The 20,271-nt window shown below is 39.7% G+C and overlaps 1 protein-coding gene across 1 annotated transcript in view; it reads right to left on the bottom strand.

The window, feature by feature from the left end:
- The window catches only part of B4GALNT4 (beta-1,4-N-acetyl-galactosaminyltransferase 4), a 174,779-nt gene that overhangs the window by 30,545 nt on the left and 123,963 nt on the right, over positions 1 to 20,271 (bottom strand). The window contains exons 4-9 of the mRNA XM_063289239.1: positions 20,110 to 20,205; positions 18,962 to 19,052; positions 18,368 to 18,468; positions 12,861 to 12,928; positions 2,936 to 3,014; positions 339 to 405 (exon numbers count right to left, since the gene is read on the bottom strand). Of these exons, the coding sequence (XP_063145309.1) occupies positions 339 to 405; positions 2,936 to 3,014; positions 12,861 to 12,928; positions 18,368 to 18,468; positions 18,962 to 19,052; positions 20,110 to 20,205 (502 nt within the window). The remainder of the gene's footprint in view (positions 1 to 338; positions 406 to 2,935; positions 3,015 to 12,860; positions 12,929 to 18,367; positions 18,469 to 18,961; positions 19,053 to 20,109; positions 20,206 to 20,271) is intronic.

The raw sequence follows: 20,271 nt of genomic DNA, 5'->3' as shown, positions 1-20,271 counted from the left end.
GCTCCTTCTCTATTAGCTGCCCCTCTGTCTGAGAAAAGGGATCCTTATTTGCGTTCCTCTGGAAGTTCTTCTATGCTACAGGTGCTGATCCACATTTCTTAACACTAATTATTCTGAAAAAATGACCCTCTTACCTATCACGATGATGCTTTATACCACAAAATGGGCATAGAGGAGGGGTTCAATACAAGAAGAATTCAGAATACTGGGTCTTTTAGGCAATACAAACAGATGGCACTCACTTTTTTGCATACTGTACACATTAACCACAAACACTGCAATCCTATTTATTAGCATGCAGGAGGAATTGGATTTCTAGAGCCTCAGAGAACCTTTACCTGTATAGAGTGAGATGTAGGGGGAATCAATGACCTCAAACTTGAAGCTGGGAAGGAAAACTCGCCACTGAAAGAAAAAAGAGAAGTCATTCAATCTGCATGTATTCATATTCATACGTAATAAAGTTTACTGTTGCAGCTGCAGGTTATAGCCCACCAATGTAATACATAAAATATAATGCAAAAAGGATCAAATATGAATAAAATTTTAGCAAACTTAGATATCTATCCAGAGTTACAACATTAAAGCAGTTAAGAATTAGGCATTGCCAACTGTAAAACTGCGACCTTCCCAGGGATCCAGGAAATGTGACTGGTATATATTCCTTTTAAAGCAACAGCAAAATAAAAGTGGCCGCTTGGTAACTAATGTAAAGGAACACATTCACCAGCAAAAAAATGTATATGCTCCCCTTCAGAGCCATGAAGTTGTCAATAAACTGACCCACTGTTTTTCTCCTATGATACCATATCATGAAAGGGACAACAGAAAATATAATGGCTGAAATTCTTCACTGAAAACAAGCTCAAAACCTTTATGCTTTATGCATATGCATAAAGGAGCTTTATGCAATCTTCCTTCAAGATGTACTGAGGGCATAATTTGGAAACAAAAAAGTCTTCTTTAATAAAGATCTGATCAGTTTGAGTAAAGTGAGAATACCAAACCTTGAGCACTGATGTAAACCTTCATCTCAGCTAATATCCTGCTCCAGATCCAGTCATGGATCTTCTCCCTACCCCACAACTTAAGTTACTTTAGAGAAAAACTATTCAGGCACTGTAAGAAAAGGCAATATTATTCTCACAAATAATTTGGGTGATGTCTCAGCGCTTCTTGACCTGCAGTCAAATCCTTTATCCTTCTGTTGAATGTGCTATTATTTCCTTTCAAAGAATGTAAGCTAAGTGTTCCTCTAAATGTACTAAAAAGGAGTTGCTTCACATATTCTGTCTGTCAGATGAACTCATCTTCTGTATTTAAAAATGGAAATACTACATACAGTATTCTAATCAGTGAAGTGAACATTAATATGGGGAAGGGGGCAGGAGAGACACCTACAATTTCATGATTTCAATTGCATTTGTTCACTTTTTTAAACAAAGCAAGTGAAAAATAATTGCAAAGCTGCTCTGTATATGGAAAATGGTTTCAAAACAACATGGCTTTAGAACAGTGCATAACCAGTTTTTATGATAAATTCAATGTTTTCCACTGAGCTAAAAGACAGTTCATTTCAGAAAAATTGCATGTTCCTCTAGTGGATTCCTTAAAATAATACATGTCTAAGAGCCCTCTAAGTAGAGTTTACATGGCATGAATGTGAGAAATATAACCTGGATTATTCAGAGAACTAATATTTAGGCTCACTGATAATATTCCTATAGCTGGGCTGAGAGTTATTGTACTGTCTGCCATGCTTCCATTTGAAATGTCTGGACACAAAGCAGTGCCAGTCACTCTGAATTCCCAGAAAAAGGCTACTTCCCTTTCCTGCTGTTATAAGTTTATTTCTTGTTGCTAAACTTAATCCTGGAAGGGGACCTTGGGAATAACTGACAAACATTTGGACACTGTGGAAAAGTGTCAAAAGCATTCATGTGTCTGGATTTAACATAATTTAATTTAATTTAGCTTTTAGACAGGGCCATTTGCTGTTCATTCATCAAATTTAACATTGACCCAGGCAAGCCACCTCACAGATGAGTAGGGAGAATGGTTTTACATGCCCAGGTGCTTTTTAGTTCTTGAAGCAGACAAAGATTGGTATCTGATGTTAAACCAAAGATAGTCCCATGTAGCATTCCTCCTATTTCCTATTTCTGGGTGTTACACCCACCAGGATGACCCAAAATCCTTTGGCAAAGACTTCACAGTAGGGACAAGCAGTCCTTGGGAGGGAAGAGTATTTATACTGAGTGGCTGTTCTTCCATTTAATTTAGAAGTGGGATAAATGGAGCCTCTTTAAGAAAGACTAATATTTCACCTTTAGCAGCCTGCAGTGCAGTGAAGCTTTCTGCAAAGGGAACTCAGCTCCACTGAGAGAATCATAAAAATGAGGCCTCTCATTTCTTGGAGGTTTGAGACATTTTATCTTGAGAATAAAAAGTGTTTAAGAAATTATCAGCTAGGAACTCTTTCTCATTCTCTCCGTTTCCCCTGCAGAGAAGACTATAATTAATTTGAAGGAAAAATACATTCCCAATCTCTATTGCAAGCATGAGAAGATGGTGCTAATCTCTTTCTCCCTCATCCTCTGCTTTACGGTAAATCTGATTAAGGGGGTTAAGAAAAAGTACTTCCTTATGCTTGTCTTATCTGATAAACATTGATCCGATAAACATGGACAGATTTTTTTTTCAACTTTTAACTCTGAAAGCCTGCATTAATGAAAGTCCAGTTAACGTTCTGCCAGAAATGCCTTTAGGGCCAGGACAGTTTCTGTAGGATATAAATATTTATTTAATGACAATATTTTGAGTCAATAGCTAAAAAGCTGGCAGCCAAAGGTATTTCTATTTTTCAAAAGCTATTTGATTTTCCTAATGGAATTTTGTACCTGAAGGTGAAAATAATCCATAGGGATTTACTTACACCCACTTCCACATGGTCTGATCCACGGTCATCCTGCTTATGGAGGAGCTCAAAGTAGTAGCGCCTGGAGGAAAGGATGCTAGGTAGGAAGAGAAAAGGAAAAGAGATCATACTCACAGCTTTACAGGACCCTAGGGAACTCTCTACTGTAGCACATACTAGAGACATGGGGGGGAGGGGAGGCACATATAAATAAATCTGATGAAATAAGCTGCCATTGACCCTGTTTCACATGGACTGTCCAACAATAAGCCTTGTGTGTTCCCAGGAATAGAGAAAGGCAGAAGAATAGGGGTACTATTTGCTATACACTTCACTATCTCTTTACATAGAGGTACTGAACAGACAGTATCATCATGGGAATGATGCCTAATACCATGAATGCCTCCCTGCAGGCTAATAGGAAGAGCTCGAAGGGTATACCCCTTTCTTAAATGCAAAGTACATCCAAGTTTTCCACTTACAGAGAAAAAGCTGCAAATCATCGGCTTGCATAAGCTGTCATAACTGTATTCATATTTTCATGGGATTAGGAATAGTGGATGTAACAAAAGATAAAAGAAAAAGGTAGTAGTGCAGGGATTAAGTGTCTCAGCTGGGATCTAAAAAGGCAATTATTTCATCTCAGCCCTAAACTTAACAAATGTCCTTTGGAAAAGCCCTGATTCCCAGCCTCAGCTTTGTTATCCTGGTAATTTAAGTTATAATAATAATGGCTTGCCTTGAAGGGTTATTGTAGAAATATGGGGAATGCTTGAAATGGGCTGAATAAACGCTAAAGGTCAAACCCAAATTGAATAGCAACAGGATTAACTTTGCTCACATGCCTGCTCTCTTATGTGCAAAAGGATATAACATGTAAAGGTTGCTGAAGCATCCAATACTGGAGACTGGGTGAACCAGGAAAAAAAGACAGTTTACCTTCCCAATATATGCACAACACATGTTCAAGCAATGTGACTGGTATTATCATGTGCCCTAATGTAACCCTTTCTAATGCAGTTATTATTACAGACAGTAGGGAAAGGAGGAGAAATCTAGATGCAGCGCCAAGAGAAAGAATAGGGCCTAGACATAAACAAAGATTTTGCTCAGCCATTGATCCTATACTGTATATTCAACATTTTGCCCATTTTTGGGTCCAATTCTTTGCATGCAACTATGACAGCTTTGAACATGTCTTCTGTTTTTATTTGTGCAACTGAAATCTGAATACTTTCAGAAGTGAAGTTTTGAGCCAAGCCCTGTATGTAATTCCAAATCACATATGCACAACTTTGACCATAGCGTTTAGCTCAAATACAATGCAGTATTGAAGGATCTATGGCAAACTTCAAGCATTCAGAAAGCTATCTTTGCTAGGAAGGAGAGGAAGTACTGAAGGAATAAAAAGAAGAACTAGAACATAGGCAAAGAAGATGCTGTCAGTAATTCCAGCCATAAGAGATGACCACCCCCAGCTGACTGGGGCACGATACAAGAGCTGCAGCTACTGCTGAGATCCTGCCATGCTGTCACTGCTGCCTGTCAGTTCTGACCGGTGAGAGCAGAAGACTCCTAAAATCCTCCTTGTGCACACTTGCTGGCTTGGTGCACTGCATGTTGCTGCTGCTGCTGCTGCCATGGAAACCAAATCCATCTTCCATGCAGGGAGCCAGAAGACTTTCTGCTTTGAATTAGCCAAGATACTCAACCTATGCAATGTGTTATTCATTTTTAAAACAACACAAACTCCCCAGAGTTGAATGAAGTTTGATAATTTTGTAAGCTAGGGATTCTTAAGTCCAGGGAAGAAAACAAGAAGATCCAACTCTACATGGAAAAACAAGGCCCAGCTTTCCAAAGTATATGATGGACAGTTACCAGCTTTACCTGGTGCTTGCTAACTCGGCTGTGGCACTAGCTTGAAAAAATGATGGTCTTTTTTCTAATAGCAAAAATATTGGGCTACCCAGAACTTGTTGGAACATGGGCATTACAAGTAGTTTACCTCAAAGACTACAGGAAGCCATGAGATAACTAACTTCAAAGAGCTACCCAGATAAGAAGGCAACAATTCACTCAGAGAACCCAAGTTTAATCTTCATCCCAAATAATAGGTATCAGATGCTCAGAAAGTACTTAGCTGATAGCTCCCTATATTCTAATTTTATACTTCCTCAGAGACAAAAAAATAACAGCAAAACCCAAAATGGCCACTGTTGCATAATTTCTTCAGTTCAGCAAGTTTTTGTCTGAATTATATCATTTGAAAGACAAGTACTTCTGGAGACCTAGTCAAAAGTAGCACTTCTGGAACTTTAGCTGCCTAAGGAAACTAAATAAGGATGCCAAAAAGCTCTGGTTTTGAAAAGGCAAATGGGAAGGAATAGATCAGCCACCAGTTTACAGGTGTTTAAATAAATTTAACGTTCCTTTTCCTTATCAGACCAATTCCACTGAAGGGCCTAATGGATCTTTTTTGAAAAACACAGACATTTCCAGTTGAGATTTGAACTCTCTTCTTTAGGTTACTGTAATATTTTTGTTTTCTATTCCCTTTATTTCACTTCACATAGTGATTCATCAGTTTTTAATTAATTCTCTGCTACTTGTACTACCAACAGCATTTAACCAAAAGGAAAAGGAGTCCCCCTCTCCAAATAATTATCTATGAAGGAGGAGGATCGTCTTATGTTCACTGAACAGAGGCAGATACTTTTGAGAAGGAGATTCACAGAGCGAGAACTCTAGAAAAACACGTAGAGTCCATGGATGGATTGTCTTCTCTGTCAATGGGCTCCAAATGTCTATAATTCTTCCTCATTTTTGAAAGATCATCACACATTCAGGGCTATCTTTCTTTGATAAATACAGTACATTACACAGCATTTTGACTGAAATGCTCTATAGAAAACTTTTTCCATTTTGTTTTAGCTCTGATTAAAAAAAAAACCTGCCCAAAATAGCCTGTCTCTGTGGCCAGGTTATCCTTAGATTTTCTGTTTACATCAAGCTGAGATTCTTTGTTCTTATCCTTTTTCCCTTACATGATCACAGGGCTATTCAAGGAGGAAGTAGGTACAAACACTTTACTTTTCAAAGAGCTCCATGCTGTGGTAAGCATGTTAGGCATTAAACATTAAGGAAAAAGGAGAAAAGAGAAAAGAGAGGCTTCTGGGCCTTCTCATAAAGTTTAGAAAGTAAATCTCCATCTACCCTTGGTCTGAGGTAATGAATTTTCATACAGAGTCTTATTAAAAACTGAAATTACCTGAATAGAGTTGTATCCCTTGAAGTGGACAATGACACTACATTTACCTCTCCTGGTTCATAAATACCCAGCCAAAACTTTGGATAGAGGTTCAGAAGGGCCATAAAATGTAATGGGTTTAATAGATATAGCACATGTTATCATCTAAGAGGGAGATGGATAAAAACATAGAATTCAGGATCTAAATGTTGGCGATTGCACCATCTCTTCACACCTATGAGCCTTCTGACCAGTAGGACAAATGAGGAGTGATAGATAAAAATTCTTCAGATACTGTCTCTACCGCATGTTATCTCTCTCCTGGTCTATTATAAGTTAAATGAGTGTATTTAAGAGACAAGGAAACTTCCTCTCTCTTTCCGAAAATTTCCTTCCCTACATATTTCTTAATACATTTAACTCTTACCTGAAATATTAGTGTCTGTTAGCATTCATGAATTGCTGCACTACGCCTAATCTCTGCATCCAAGAAAAGCATGTTATGAGCATTTTTCCATTTGAATGGGATTTGCTACGACTTAATGACTTATTATTTTAGTCCTCTACCTACGTTTAGGAGCACATCCTCTAACAAGGGTCCCTGGCAAATTCAAATACCCAACTTAAACTGCACACCTGCTTCAGTGCAAGAACACAAATGTTGTTTAGAACATATATTCTTGTTCCTTTCTTTCTTCTCTTGGAGAGGGATACAGTTTTCAGAATGTTTGAAAGTGTGTGTATGTGTTTTAATCTAGTTTATTTTAGATGGCATATAATGCTGATTAAGACTACAAAATTTCAGGTCAAAGAATTATATAATGGAAGGGTTGGAGGGGTTCTTGGATATGATCGAGTCCAACTAACTCTCCAGTGCAGGCATCCACTACTGCAGCATCCCTGACAGGTGACCATCCAGCCTCCACTTAAACATCTCCAATAAAGGAGAGTCCTTCGCTCTCTGAGGCAATTCCATTTTGAAAAGCTCTTATTCTTAGGAATTTATTCTGATGTTCAACCAAAATCTACCTCCTTGTAATTTGAGCCCATCATCGCTTGTCCTATCTTCTGGATCAAAAATTCTTCAAACCAAAGGAGAGTTGAGTTTTGTATATGAAGGTATAGTACTATAGTACTTTGGGCAAAAAGAAAAAAGACAAGAGGTGATCATGGAGTTTTATAGATTTCCTCCAAGCCAGCTGCAGGCAGGAATTACTGTTTCTAAGATTACAGACCACATGGTCTGCTGCAAGTGAAAGCATGGAACATGCATTCATTTTTTAAAAATAAATCTGGCAAGTTTAATACTTTAAAACAGTTGCAGCCTAAGGGGCAAAATTACTCAAACTATTTTTCTGGCTAAGGCTAAAATGAAGGAAGTTTATTCTGGCTGATACAGTAGAGGTGCTCATTGATGGATCTCAGTAAGACCTTGGAACAAAGCAGCAAAGAAAAGTTGCAGATTAGGAAAGAAATGTGATAGTATTTGTTTCATTTTATTTAATGGACTTTTAAAAATATTCCTACACTCACTGTACTTGAGGTGATTTACAATGACACCATTAAGAAAAACAAAAAATATGCCCCAAATCAAGCATGTAGATACCTTTTATAGTATATATATTTGTACGTATACGTCTATACACTGATACATACAAGCAGAGCATGAAAACTAGCAATATCAAGGCCTGCTCATCACAGCTGTACTGTTGAAGAAGGATAAAAAGCTCCTCTAATTTCCCCTGGGAACTCCTGGAGGTATACAGGCCTCTTGCTATTGAAGCTGGAAGCTGGCTAGTCTCCAATCAGCTGTTTCACTGAACCGTGTATGGCAAACAAGTCCCAGCAATTGTTGCCCTGCTAATGATGCCCGCCCTTCCCTCCCACTTTCTTTCACTGGCCCTTAATTAGATTACCACAGTGCCTTGTCCCAGGCTAATCATCTGCACGGCAATCTGCAGCACAGTAACAACTTTCCCCTCAGCAGTTTTAAAACACTAGCCACAGGGCAGGAGAAATTTGTACAGCTCATGTATATCTCTTGGTGAACCATCCCAAACATTCAAAAGTCAGATCTTTCCATTTGAAATCAGTTTCCAGAGACTGGAAAACATTGGACTAAAATATAACAAGCTCTCAAGTATGGATTGTATCAAATCATTTCCAGGAACAGAAATAAAGAATGATTAATGATGGAATAAGGCTAAGAAATCTGGCTTCATGCCTACTTTAAGGCATCCGTTCACAAAATGAAAGCTACGAAGTTTCAGAGGGAATGGTCTGACTCAGAATTCAGCCCTTCTCTGCTCTTACTTTCACTCATCTAAAAAGTCTACCCCACTGAAAAATGTTTGTTTAAAAGATAAATTCTTTAAAAACCATCACCACCACCAAGGAGGTAGAAGGGGAGGAGGAAGTAGGAAAAGCCATGTTACTCTGTTACTGGATAAACCAGCATTTTTCATGTGGCATATCTTTTACAGTAAATGTAACTTAGCTGTCTCAAGATTCCTCCTTGCAATTCATTTTAAATCATCTTATGGCAGATCCCAACCTTGTGAATGATTTAATATAAATGGGGGAGGGATGTTATTGGGGGTGAAGGAGGGATAAGACGTTCTACCACAGAAACGGAGACTTGAATTCTTCTTTAACAAAGCATCCAGCCCTGAAACACAATGTCGTTCTCCTAGAGAAGCCCTCAGGTCCAAAGCTCTTTAGAATTCTAGAGGTCTTGGTTATTACAGAGGCCATGGGAACATCCCTTTTCGCAGTGCTGGGAAAACTAGGAATCCATCCATATATACTCAAGGAATCAATCAAAACTATCCATGCACGTTGCAGATTATGGAAACTGAAGCCCAAGAGATCTAAAGGTCCTTTTGGGGAATAAACTATAGTGGGTTCATCAGTGAACATTTTGACAAACAGTATTCTAAATACAAAGTGAACTCTGTATGTATGTATTGTCCTTGTAGTGAAAGATAATGATCAAGTGAAAAATAAAGTTTCTACTTTTTAATTAAGCCACAAGAAGATACCTCTGCTAACCTGCTCCTGACTGTGCTTTGTAGTATTCAGAGATAATCTGACAGAGGCATTTAATTTTGTTCTGCTTCATATTTCAGCATCTATCAAAAGAAAATTCATGATCAAATACTTTAGTTCATGGATTGGGGTTAAGCTCTGTTCACTCCCGTTTCTCATGGGGTTTGAGAACACCCAAGAACACATACTTGGGATGTTTAGCAGAATGGGATATATGGGAAAGGGAAAACTTAACTCATTCAAAAAATGGGATTTGACTGACCCAAATCCCAGTGCAAGACAGCTTGCCAGTTTCCATGAAATATTGGGTAAGGGGTTCAGGGAACCTTAAATCCATAGCCTTTTAGAGTTGAAATAGTAAACTACCCTCAGTCTCACTTTGTCTTCAACTGCCACAGAGAGATTGAAGTAAGCTTATATTGGCCTTTGCTTCTTGATCTGCTGGGAGCTTTGATTATTTAGTGACACAAGTACATGCTGTATCTTAATATTCCTCCCTGCATGGATAAGTACTAGACCACTGAAAGATCTGAAGAAGATCCACATTTTTTAATTCGACTGAAGTGCCAGCATGATGGTATTAGTGCTGGAAAATTTCCATCAAGCCAGTAGTCAGCTTCATTTCAGCTCCTCTATTCTTTAGGCAAGTGTTTGCCCATTCATATTCTATTCTTGCATTTGAATGACTTTCCTCATCACTCTCCTCAAGTAGCAGAGAAAAGCAATGAGCATTCAGCACACCTCTTCATTATTATTTTGGAGCTGTTAGCATCTTGGCCTTAGCAAGGAAACTCTGCAAACCCCACATTTCACCTCCAGTCAGACCATACAGCACAGGCTGTATTGCAGAGAAGTAAGAGGCTATGCAAAGAAAAAAACGGGGAAAAAAAGACAAATATATATCAGGGGTGTGTGAAAGTAGCGCATAGGCTGTCACTTCCAGAAAGAAAGGTTTGTAACCTTCCCAAGACCTATTTAACTATTATTTTCACGCCATTGCAACTATGTGCAAAATAATCCTTTACTGCACGTAAAGGAGTTTATATGTGTTAAAAGAACATAAACCCACTACATCATCAATGGACAGCCTACAGCTCAGGAGGACCCTCCATGCAAACAAAACAAAACAAAACAAAACAAAACAAAACAAAACAAAACAAAACAAAACAAAACAAAACAAAACAAAACAAAACAAAACAAAACAAAACAAAACAAAACAAAACAAAACAAAACAAAACAAAACAAAACAAAACAAAACACAACCATTTTAACCCGCTCCTGCCCCACTGCAGAGCAACCCTGTGAGATAGGTTGGGCTGAAAGAAAGTGACTGCCCCAAAGTCACCCAGTGAGTTTCCATCGCTGAGGATCAGTTTGAACCTAGGTTTTCCTCGTGCTAGGCACTTCATCACACTGGTTTACAATTGCAGCCATTTTACTGCACGTGAAAATAATGTATTAATGGGAAACACAGTAACTCTGCCATGAGAAGAGCCAGCAGATTAGTTCTGTGTCCAGAAGAACTAGAACTAATGACTAAACATTCCAAAAAGATTTTGATTAAACATTAGGAGAAGCTTCCTAAAGGTAACAGCTATTTTACAGTAGAAAAGGCTGCCTCGGGAGGTGACAGATTTCCTCCATATGATGTATGATATAAGTAGAGAGAGGATGGTCATTTCCAAGAGAGTCTGCAGCTGCCTCCAATACTGAAGATCCTGTATGAATAGGAGGTCAGAGCAGATAACTTCTAAGGGCTCCCACTTACTCAAATGGTCTGTACTTTTCTGCTGAAAGGATGCAAAACCAGAGAAAACACTTTTGAGTGTAAGGGGAACAGCAGAGTGCCACGAGAGGTCCAGCTTGACAATGAATTGATGGAGCAAAGGAAGATGCAGCCATAAGAGCTGCCAGCTTCATTCAAAGCAGAATCAAAACAAAGGGAAGGGAGCTGTCAGGCTCCTAACTTGACAGAAGGTAGCTTAGCTCCAAGGTGACTGGCCTTTGTGTAAAACAGAGAGAGAACAAAAGACAGTTAGAAAAGAAAAAGACTAATGGAGAAGGAAGTTTAGTTGCCACTTTAAGCAGCTTTGAGAGACAGCCTGGGTTTGCACAGGCTAAAATGAGGATGGGTAGTTTATGGTTCAGTGTTTGGGGGGGGTTCAGGTACAGTCTTGGCATATCATGTGAGCCGGGCCATCACGTTAAGTTGTGGTGTGGTTTATTTGATTGGGACTACCATATTATGGGAACATAGCAAACTGTGCTTTGTGAACTTGGGTTAGAACTGGCCTTGGGTCAGGAAACCTGGGTCTAGAGTTAGCCATCTACAGCCAGTGAAGTCAACTGACATAACTCAATTTTCAGAAAATTAAATAATAATAATATAAAAATGGCACCTGAATTATTTGTTGTTGGCAAAAACAAAAACAAAAAAACAGGTCAGCAGCCACTGTGCCCTCAGCTGGCAATTGGCCATTACCAGCACAAAAGAACTGGCTAGGCTGACAAGGAAGGAGGAAGATGTGGTTTTGCGGCATTAGGCATGCCCAGTGACATTACTTTGAAAGCCCTGTCCCACCGCGGGGTCATGGCCCAGGCATGTAAGGAAAGGGCTTGTACACTGTGGGGCAGAGCTTGTTATAACTCATCCTGCTTTGCTGCAGACACCCTGCTTGCCTCAATATATTATCATGGCTGTTACTCAGCATCCTATTTCCTCAAAACAGTCAGCCCTCCTTAATATCTGACACATTACTTCTAATTGTGGAATTACATGGTGCATGGTCAGCTAGAGTTCCTGACTTGTTGAACTCTTTGGAAAAAGCAAGCTCACCACCACTTCTGCCCCACCTCCAATCTGAAGGTCATTATCCCACCTGGCAAGGCAAGAATTTCAGAGAAGCTCTTGTGGGGCAAAGGCTTCAACTGGCCAGCTTTGACGATTTCACAGGCCTAATCCAGAGGGAAACTGGGTGAGGGCAGATTACACCGACTCTGATAGAAGATGTAATATTAAAATAAATGGGAAGTCTTTCTGCCTCTTTCCAAGGAGAGTTGCAGTATGCTCTATGCAGTATGCTTCCCTCTGGGAAGCGGGAGGGGTGCTTTGAACAGACTCCTTTAGATTATGTTGCTTCGTGGCACAAAGGCCTTCAATCATCAGTTCCTAGGGGCCTGAGCAGAGGACTACAAGAAAATTGGGAAATTCAGAAGGGTGGCTGAAGAAAGAGAACAAGGCTCTCTGCTGGTTGAATCTGTTCTGGAGATCCCAATACTCCCCACAGAAAATCCTCCATGCATAGACCTCCCATTAGCAACAGGAGCCTAAACAGAGTGCTCTGCAGCTGGCCTTGGACCTACCAATTCAAAAACTCACTCACTTCCTTCATATGATCTCAGATTGAGCCCATGGATTATGATCTCTTGAGGCTACAGTAATCTCCATTCCCACAGATTTCAGCGGAGACAATAAAAAAACCCCCAAATCTACCTGAATAAAAATGAAAACCTATTCTTCCACTTCATGACCTGGCTGCTCTCATTTGGCAGAGCTTCAAAAGCAGTGAGTTATTCTCCCTTTAATTTTTAGGACCATTCTATCAGTCATAATGAAGAATGGAAGGACATGGGGGTAGCACATACCGGATTGGCTTCGAGACTTGAGAACTGAATTTTGTGAATTCTCCTGGAGCGGTCCACTCAGAGCCCAGCTAAAGAGGAAAAAAAAAGAAGAAGAAATAGTTTCATCTTTTGCACCAATAAAAAGTATTGATGTCTTTGATCACTGTGGATTTCCTAATAACCTCATTAGTTACTGACATTAATTGCTCAAAAACTGAGCTGCTAGGTAAAGTCTGCTGCTGTTGCCTTCTTCCAGAATGTTTTTTTTTTACTTCCCAGTCTCACCTACAGCCTTAGGATCTCTTGACACTCTCCTATTCAAGAACTAATCTGGTCCAGCAGAGCTTGGCTTTTGCAAATAACCAAGAACAACAAGGGACTGCCAAGAACTGATCAAACAAGAATGCCTTGCAAGTGGTCACCTCTGAGATAATGTAAGAATGGTAAGCTTTGTCCCATAGTAAGGTCTCCATAATGATCTCAATCTCTGTAATGGTTGAAAAAAAAAAGAAGTTGTAGCTTCATAAGCTACAGACTTTTTCCTCTCCTAAAGGCACTGTCACAGTTTCACCATGCAAATGGTAAAAAATTCACTTGTGCCTTTGTGAGCATACTCATCTCTGCTCCCAAGAGTGGAAAGAGAAGAAGGGGAAGTATAGAAATTACACAAAAATCAGTGCTCAAGCCCCTCTCAATCTTTTTTCTTTGTATTTGCTTTTACAGGGAGGGAACAACAACGGTAGCTTTGTGAAGGTAACAACAAAGCTGCTCTTCCAATCACTCTTAAAGAAAGGGGGGCAGGTAGGACACTAGAGCATGTTTGCTTCAACAGGGGAAAAATCCAAGGAGGTGGGAGACAGAGCAGGAATTCCCACCAATGGAACACCCAGCTATGAAATTGCCTTTGCAGCATTTGCTGTGGGGTAACAACCGAGCTATAAGTTAATAGTCTCAGCTGGTGATGGCTTCAGAAAGCTCCACAGTATTCTCCTAACACAGGGACATGGCATTGATTCTAGGTCTGGGTAGTCCTTCTTTGTGAAAGGGACATACATGTGCAAGTCCTGACATTGGCCTTTATGCATCCTTTACAAATATGTCCAGTGAGAGACTTGGCCATGTATTCTTAAAATTTGACCATAAAGGAAGATTTAATTTTGTTTTACTTTAACTTGTTAACAGAAAGTCAAAAGCACAGATTATAAATCTGTTTGGTGCACCCTGGGGGTTTCAAAACTATCCAATATTTGAGAGACAGTCTTTGAAGTATTGAGATAAGCAATAGAAACGTATATTCAGAAGAAGGGAAAACAGATATGAAATCTGATCAATTTCATATGAAAAGTTCACTGTCTTGAAAGCAGAAAGAGTGTTCCTAGTGATTACCTACTTCCTAATGTCGTTAGAACCAAGTCATTAATCATACATGCTGGTATGTGTCTTTCTCACAATGGTTCTCCAAGCCCTTCCTTCTTTTCCCTTTACTGACAAGCAGATTCAAAGGCTCTAATTAAGGGCTTAAAAAATAGTGCAGGAGGTACAGTTTAACCCTTTCTCGTCGCTTTCTGACACAGAAACATTCTGCTCACATTGCTTTGAAAAAAAATCAGTACTTTGTGGTTCCTTGCAACAATTGTGAAAGCAACTAAGAGTTCATGCAAATAGCACTTCCTTCCCATTTTTCTCATACTCTTGATTGGAAGAAGGAATCCTAGAGAAGTAACTTCAAGCACTTTTGTCCAAAGCCATTTCATTGCAGGATCTAGATCAGCTTTCTCCTAGCTGGTGTCCTCCAGATGAGCCTTTGATTTTGCCGGCTACAAGCTGGAGAGATGCAGTTCCAACACAACTGAAGGCATTAGACTGGGGATGGCTAGCCTGGACTAAAGCAGCCAAATATAATCAAGTCAAATCAAATCAATTTTTATTCGGTCATAGACCAGCAGAAGCCAAAATATAATAGACAATGCATATTTCCATCTTTAAACATTATGCGGCAGGTATTACCATATTCTCCAAGTCCTCAAAATACACCCTCTAAATTTACCGGATGACAATCTTCCTATTCATAAGAAGTCAGGCTAAGGGCAAAGTCAGACAACTTAGCACAGCCTGAAGAATTGTGTGAACTACTGGATTTCAGACATATTGAACATACGCAGGAATTCTTACAGAGATCCAACCCTTGGTCTTAAATCTTTTGCTGATTCCTTATAAGCTATAACATGCCATCAGCATTTAACGTACAAGCGCACCAGTAATATTGAATGAGCAGTCCCTTGAGGCCTCTATCATAACTTTGCTGCCCCTGTCAAAGATACAGATTTTGCTGAGCTGCAAAATAACAACAAAATCATAGAAATCAAAACAGCCTGAGGAGTTTTATTAATTCTCTCTCTAATCATTATATCTGTAGATGGCACTGGGATGCACTTTTCCCAGATTCAGAAAAATCTTAAGAGGGACTGTTGACAACATGGGGGCAGAAGCACTTCTTTAGCTGTTTTCAAACATTTTAAAGGTAGACAGATGGGCTAAAAAAAATCACAAAAAATGTAGATTTCTCTACCTCAAGTTATTTTGTACATTCTTTGTTATGCTTTTTATGTTACTTCTTCCCAAAACAGCAAATTGTTTACAGTATGAACTGATTCTAATATGATGCCCGACTATTTGAGTCACATGAAGATTGCTTTTTGTAGCTCTGGAGTGGGTTGGGGAATGCTGGTTTGTACCAGGTGCTTGTAGTTGGGAATTGGAAGTGTTAGTTGTATGTTGAGGGATAGAATTGGAAAGTGTTAGAAGAAGCAAAGTAGGTTGAAGGAACAGGAAAAGATCAGGACAATGCAGAGGACAAGGTGGACAAATGACTGAATCAGGATCCAGAATGAGTTTTAGGAGATTTGGGCTGGAAATTCACTCCCAGAGATTGGCAGAGGCAGAGAGGAGGGAGCATGGTGGAGATTGCAGTTTCATCCAAATCTTGGATACCAGGGATGGATTAGATGTGTGGCAGTCACCAATTGTAATAAGAGGACTGGGTGAGGAGAAACAGTGTGGGGTAAGCTTGCACAAGAGATGATGCAAAGCTTTTGCTTTGGTGAAAGCAGGCAAGGGGAAAATGCAAGTCTGGGGCATGGAGGAGAGAAAGCTGGCAACATTAAGCAGATACTGGGGCTGCATGTTAACAGTGCACAAAAGCCATGGCAGCAGTGGGCCTCTGAGGTGTCAGGCCATTGTGAAGCAGGAGCAGTGTGAGGAAGAAGGGTTCAGCCTGGAAGACCCCTTTCCCTGGAAGGGAGGCTAGGAGGACCTAAGAGGGTCTTCCCCTAGATTAAGAAAGTAGATAGAAAATTCGTAAGGCCCTAAGGAGAGTAAGACTTGAGGAGTTCCTGGGAAGGTGTTTGTAGGGAATGGTAGGTGTGGATAATGTGCATGTGGCAAGGGTGATCAGCTGTTTAGGCAAGCAACCTGTGGCCCCTCTGGTTTATTTCAGTGTGAGGTTAGTAAAGGAACAGAAACCTATATGGAATTTTGGGGGCTATGACACTACATACCACATATCCAAAGCCTGGAAGAGGTAGGTTTGACGAATAGTGATGGGTTGGCTGTTACAGGAGAAGGGGGAACCACAGTATGGCGCAGACTCCCATTTGTTACATGGTACCTGCCCTTGAACCTGAAGGTTGGACTTCTGGGTGTCTTGGCCTCAGGGCTGCTGTTAGCAAATATCAAGCCTGTTCATAATAAGACCTCTTTCATTCATGACCTGGCAGCACATGAATGGGCAGACTCAGCATGTATCATGAAACCTGATTAGGTGAAGAGGGCAATGTAGTCCTGCCAGATTTATACCCTCCTAGATTTCAGATCCTTCAACAGCCCCTGCTGATGATACCCAATTATATAAAATCACCCTAGGCCAGATCAGAGATGCTAGAGAAGTCTTTGCATAATGCTAGGAGGCTGTAAGGGACTGGATAGATGTAAAGAAGAAAAAAAAAGCTCAGACTGAATCTCTGCTTTATTCCTGATCCATTAATAGATCTGAAGAGGTTACACTCCCCTTTGAAGGGGAAGGTCCATGGCTTAGGGAATTTCCTGAAAACCCCTGGTCCTGCTGGAACACCTTCAGGTCCTGCTAGAACAGGAGATAGAAACCATGACCAGAGGAGTCTTTGTCCATCTTAAACTGGTGGGCCATTTGCAGCCCTTCCTGGACCAAGAAACCTTACTGATAGTAATCACACCCTTGTCACCAAACAATTAAATAACTATAATATCCTCTACTAGGGGCTGCCTGTATCTGTAAAACGTAGTTGGTATAAAAAGCAGTTGCCTGGTTAGTAATACGTGAGACCTGGAATTGTAATATGATATTGATCTGGGGTCACTTTGCTGTGGTTACTAGTAGTTTTCCAGAGCCAATCCGAAGTTCTTTTCTTAATCTAGAATATCCTTTGTGACTTGGCTTTAGGTTATTTGAGGAGCTGGCTCTCCTAATCGGATTTTGCCCAAACTGTGCAAGCATCCAGGGAGGGGATGCTGAGGGCCCTGACCCCACGTAAAGTCAAGGGGTCACGGACCCAGAGGCTGTCTTCAGGCAGCCTCAATGCTATGGAATTATTTGCCTTGAAGGTCTATTCTGGCCTTGAGTCTGTCAAGATTGTTCTGTTTAAGCAGGCTTTTGAGATATAGTGTGTGAATTTTTTTATCTTATATTTTATTTTATTGTGACACTGGGCTGCTGCTTTTTTTTTTTATTTGATTGATGGTTTGAGTTATGATGGTTTGGTCTGGCAATTGGATGGAGTAATTGTTTGGGATTTTATACGAAGCTTTTATGATGGTTAGTTTGTAAACCATCCAGAATCTGGGAGCTTGGCAGTGTATAAATAAATGTAATAACTAATTAACTAACTAAATAAACCAGACCATTTTGCCTGCCATCAAACTGCAAAGTTCCTTCCTTATGTGGAAAAGCATGCCTTATTTACAGCATTTCTTTATTCTCTAACATAGCGGTAAATAGACTCTCAGCACATAGCATGGTAATAAGAACTCTATTTTCACTCTGAATGAATTGAGAGAAATAACCACAAAACTTGTGCTATAGCCATAGACAAGAGACCTACAGTACAATCCAAAGCAGTGTTAGTGGAGAAACCAAGTGGGCTCAAGCTGTGAACCACAGCAGCAGAAGGGGGCTTGCATATAAAACATCACTATCGCAACATGTGAGAATTTCAAACAGATCCTCAAACACACACATTTGAATTTTGTACAATAGATCCAGATTTTAATTATGCAGCTTCCAGATGTAAAACTCACAGCTGAGTTGGTTCAAGGTTTATATGTCTCCCAGTGGCAACACTACAGTTCCATTTACATTTAACTCTCTCAGCAAGGAACCAGAGAGATGATGCCAGATGGCACTGTGTGTAAGACGGCTGTAAGAAGCACATCTACCCATGGAAAGTTGCTACAATGCCATTATCATTATCTTATTATTATAAGAAGTTGCCCACCTTGCCCACAAATGCCACCAGACGTATATTGGCTGGAGTCTCATCAGAGCTGAGCCAAAATTCAGAATTATCATCCGAAGCTACAGAAAACTGAAAGTCTCCTATAAGACAAGGAAAGAGAATTTAGCCATGAACAAGACAGTGGTAGCAGCACATAAGAGCAAGTAAGTTGAGATTTAAATTTATTCCCTGTCCTGGTGAGCTGGGCATGTATCTGCAAGTTACAATGTCATGTGTTCTTAAATGTTACTGTCTGATCTCAAAAATCTGGAGTGGCAATGCCTCACTGTTGCTTGCTTGCTTGCTTGCTTATTTATTTATTTATTTAAGAGAGGAGAAAGAAATAATGTTTTCTCATAAGCTTTTTGAAGGCATGAAACCTTGTGATCTAGGGAGAGCGATAAGGAGCAAAATGTGATCCAATCATTACTTAAATAATTTGGCTTCCTCTGAAGCTGTCCAACAATGCCCATTGTGAGACTGTAGGAGAAAGACAATAAGGGGATTTCTGGATAAAAATATTCTTGCCTGAAGCTAGTGAGAGAAACTCCAGAAACGAAGCTCTGTCCTTGAAGGAGAAGTTATTGTACTCACCATCTTTGAAGGGATGAATGTAGCCAAAAATACGTAGTCCATAATTTTTCCACTTGGGTGACACAGCCAACTTTTTTACTGTTGTACGAGTCTAAAAGTCAGAAAGGAAAAGAGAGGCTCTTTGCATGTAACATTCCACTTCACAGGTTTTGGGCAAATGTTATCCAATTATATTCACTGTGATTGCACACTGGAAAACAGAATGTGAGCTTCTCCTATGCATTGTGCAAATTCTATGCATTACACAAAACATCAGCAGAGTGAGGGAATGCCAGTTAAACTTCCCCTCCAGTTATAGTAAATAATGTCCTACTATTTCTGTGTTACTGTCTACTTTATTATGTGTTGTACTATTGTCTTGATGTTTTGCCTTATAAACTATTTTATATTGCTGACCTTTGGCTATAAAATTCATTCATTCATTCATTCATTCATTCATTCATTCATTCATGCATGCAGCAAAGTGACTATTGTAAGAATAAAGACACCATTTACAAGAATGTATGAAGCCAAGTGGGCATTTCTATTGTGCTGCTAATCTCCCCTCACTATAACTTCCTCTATCAGATTTTAATTTTGCAAGAGTTCCCAGATTTGGTCAGTCCTAATCCAGTGGGAATTCCTTGGCCATTACCATAGAATAGGATACTATATAGACTATATTCTTACTCAATTTTTCAATTACTCAAATCCTTAGGTTGTACTGAACTGCAATAATCTCTGGATAGCCCAGTCTTTAATTAGGAGAAACTGTAGTCCAGCAAATCATGATGGCTCCTGACTGAGAGAAAAGACCATCTTTGTAATTGTTTTATTTCTGTACAGTTCGATTTTTCTTGCTTTGTTGTACACTATCCAGAGTCAGTATGATCGGAGCAGTTTACAAATGCTGTAAACATATGAATGAATGAATGAATGAATGAATGAATAAATAAATAAATAAATAAATAAATAAAACTATTAAATTGAGTGAAGAATATTACTGGTCTGGAGTTCACTAGCATTTAAATCCAGCCAAACATTTTAGCAAAATGTAAATTCACTCCAAAAGTGCTTAAGAATATTTACTGCATAGAGAAAGAGTGGAAACACTCTCTCTTGGAAGTCATGAAGCACTGCAATCTTTCTGGAAGATAGATTATACTCACATGAGGATATAGGGGAAAATGCAGATTCTTCCTCAGATGTCCCACAGCTCCTCCACACCAGTCTTCAAATACATGCAGGTTTGCTCTCCCTTTGTACTGCAGAATTAAATGGCATCATTTAGGCTATACATAAACTCTCTGTAGAGTATGGTGTAGGTATGT

Source organism: Candoia aspera, chromosome 1 (assembly GCF_035149785.1).
Source record: "Candoia aspera isolate rCanAsp1 chromosome 1, rCanAsp1.hap2, whole genome shotgun sequence".
NCBI classification, from domain to species: domain Eukaryota; kingdom Metazoa; phylum Chordata; class Lepidosauria; order Squamata; family Boidae; genus Candoia; species Candoia aspera.
The sequence above is the reverse complement of the archived record's forward strand: the minus strand, read 5'-3'. Positions and strand labels throughout refer to the sequence as shown.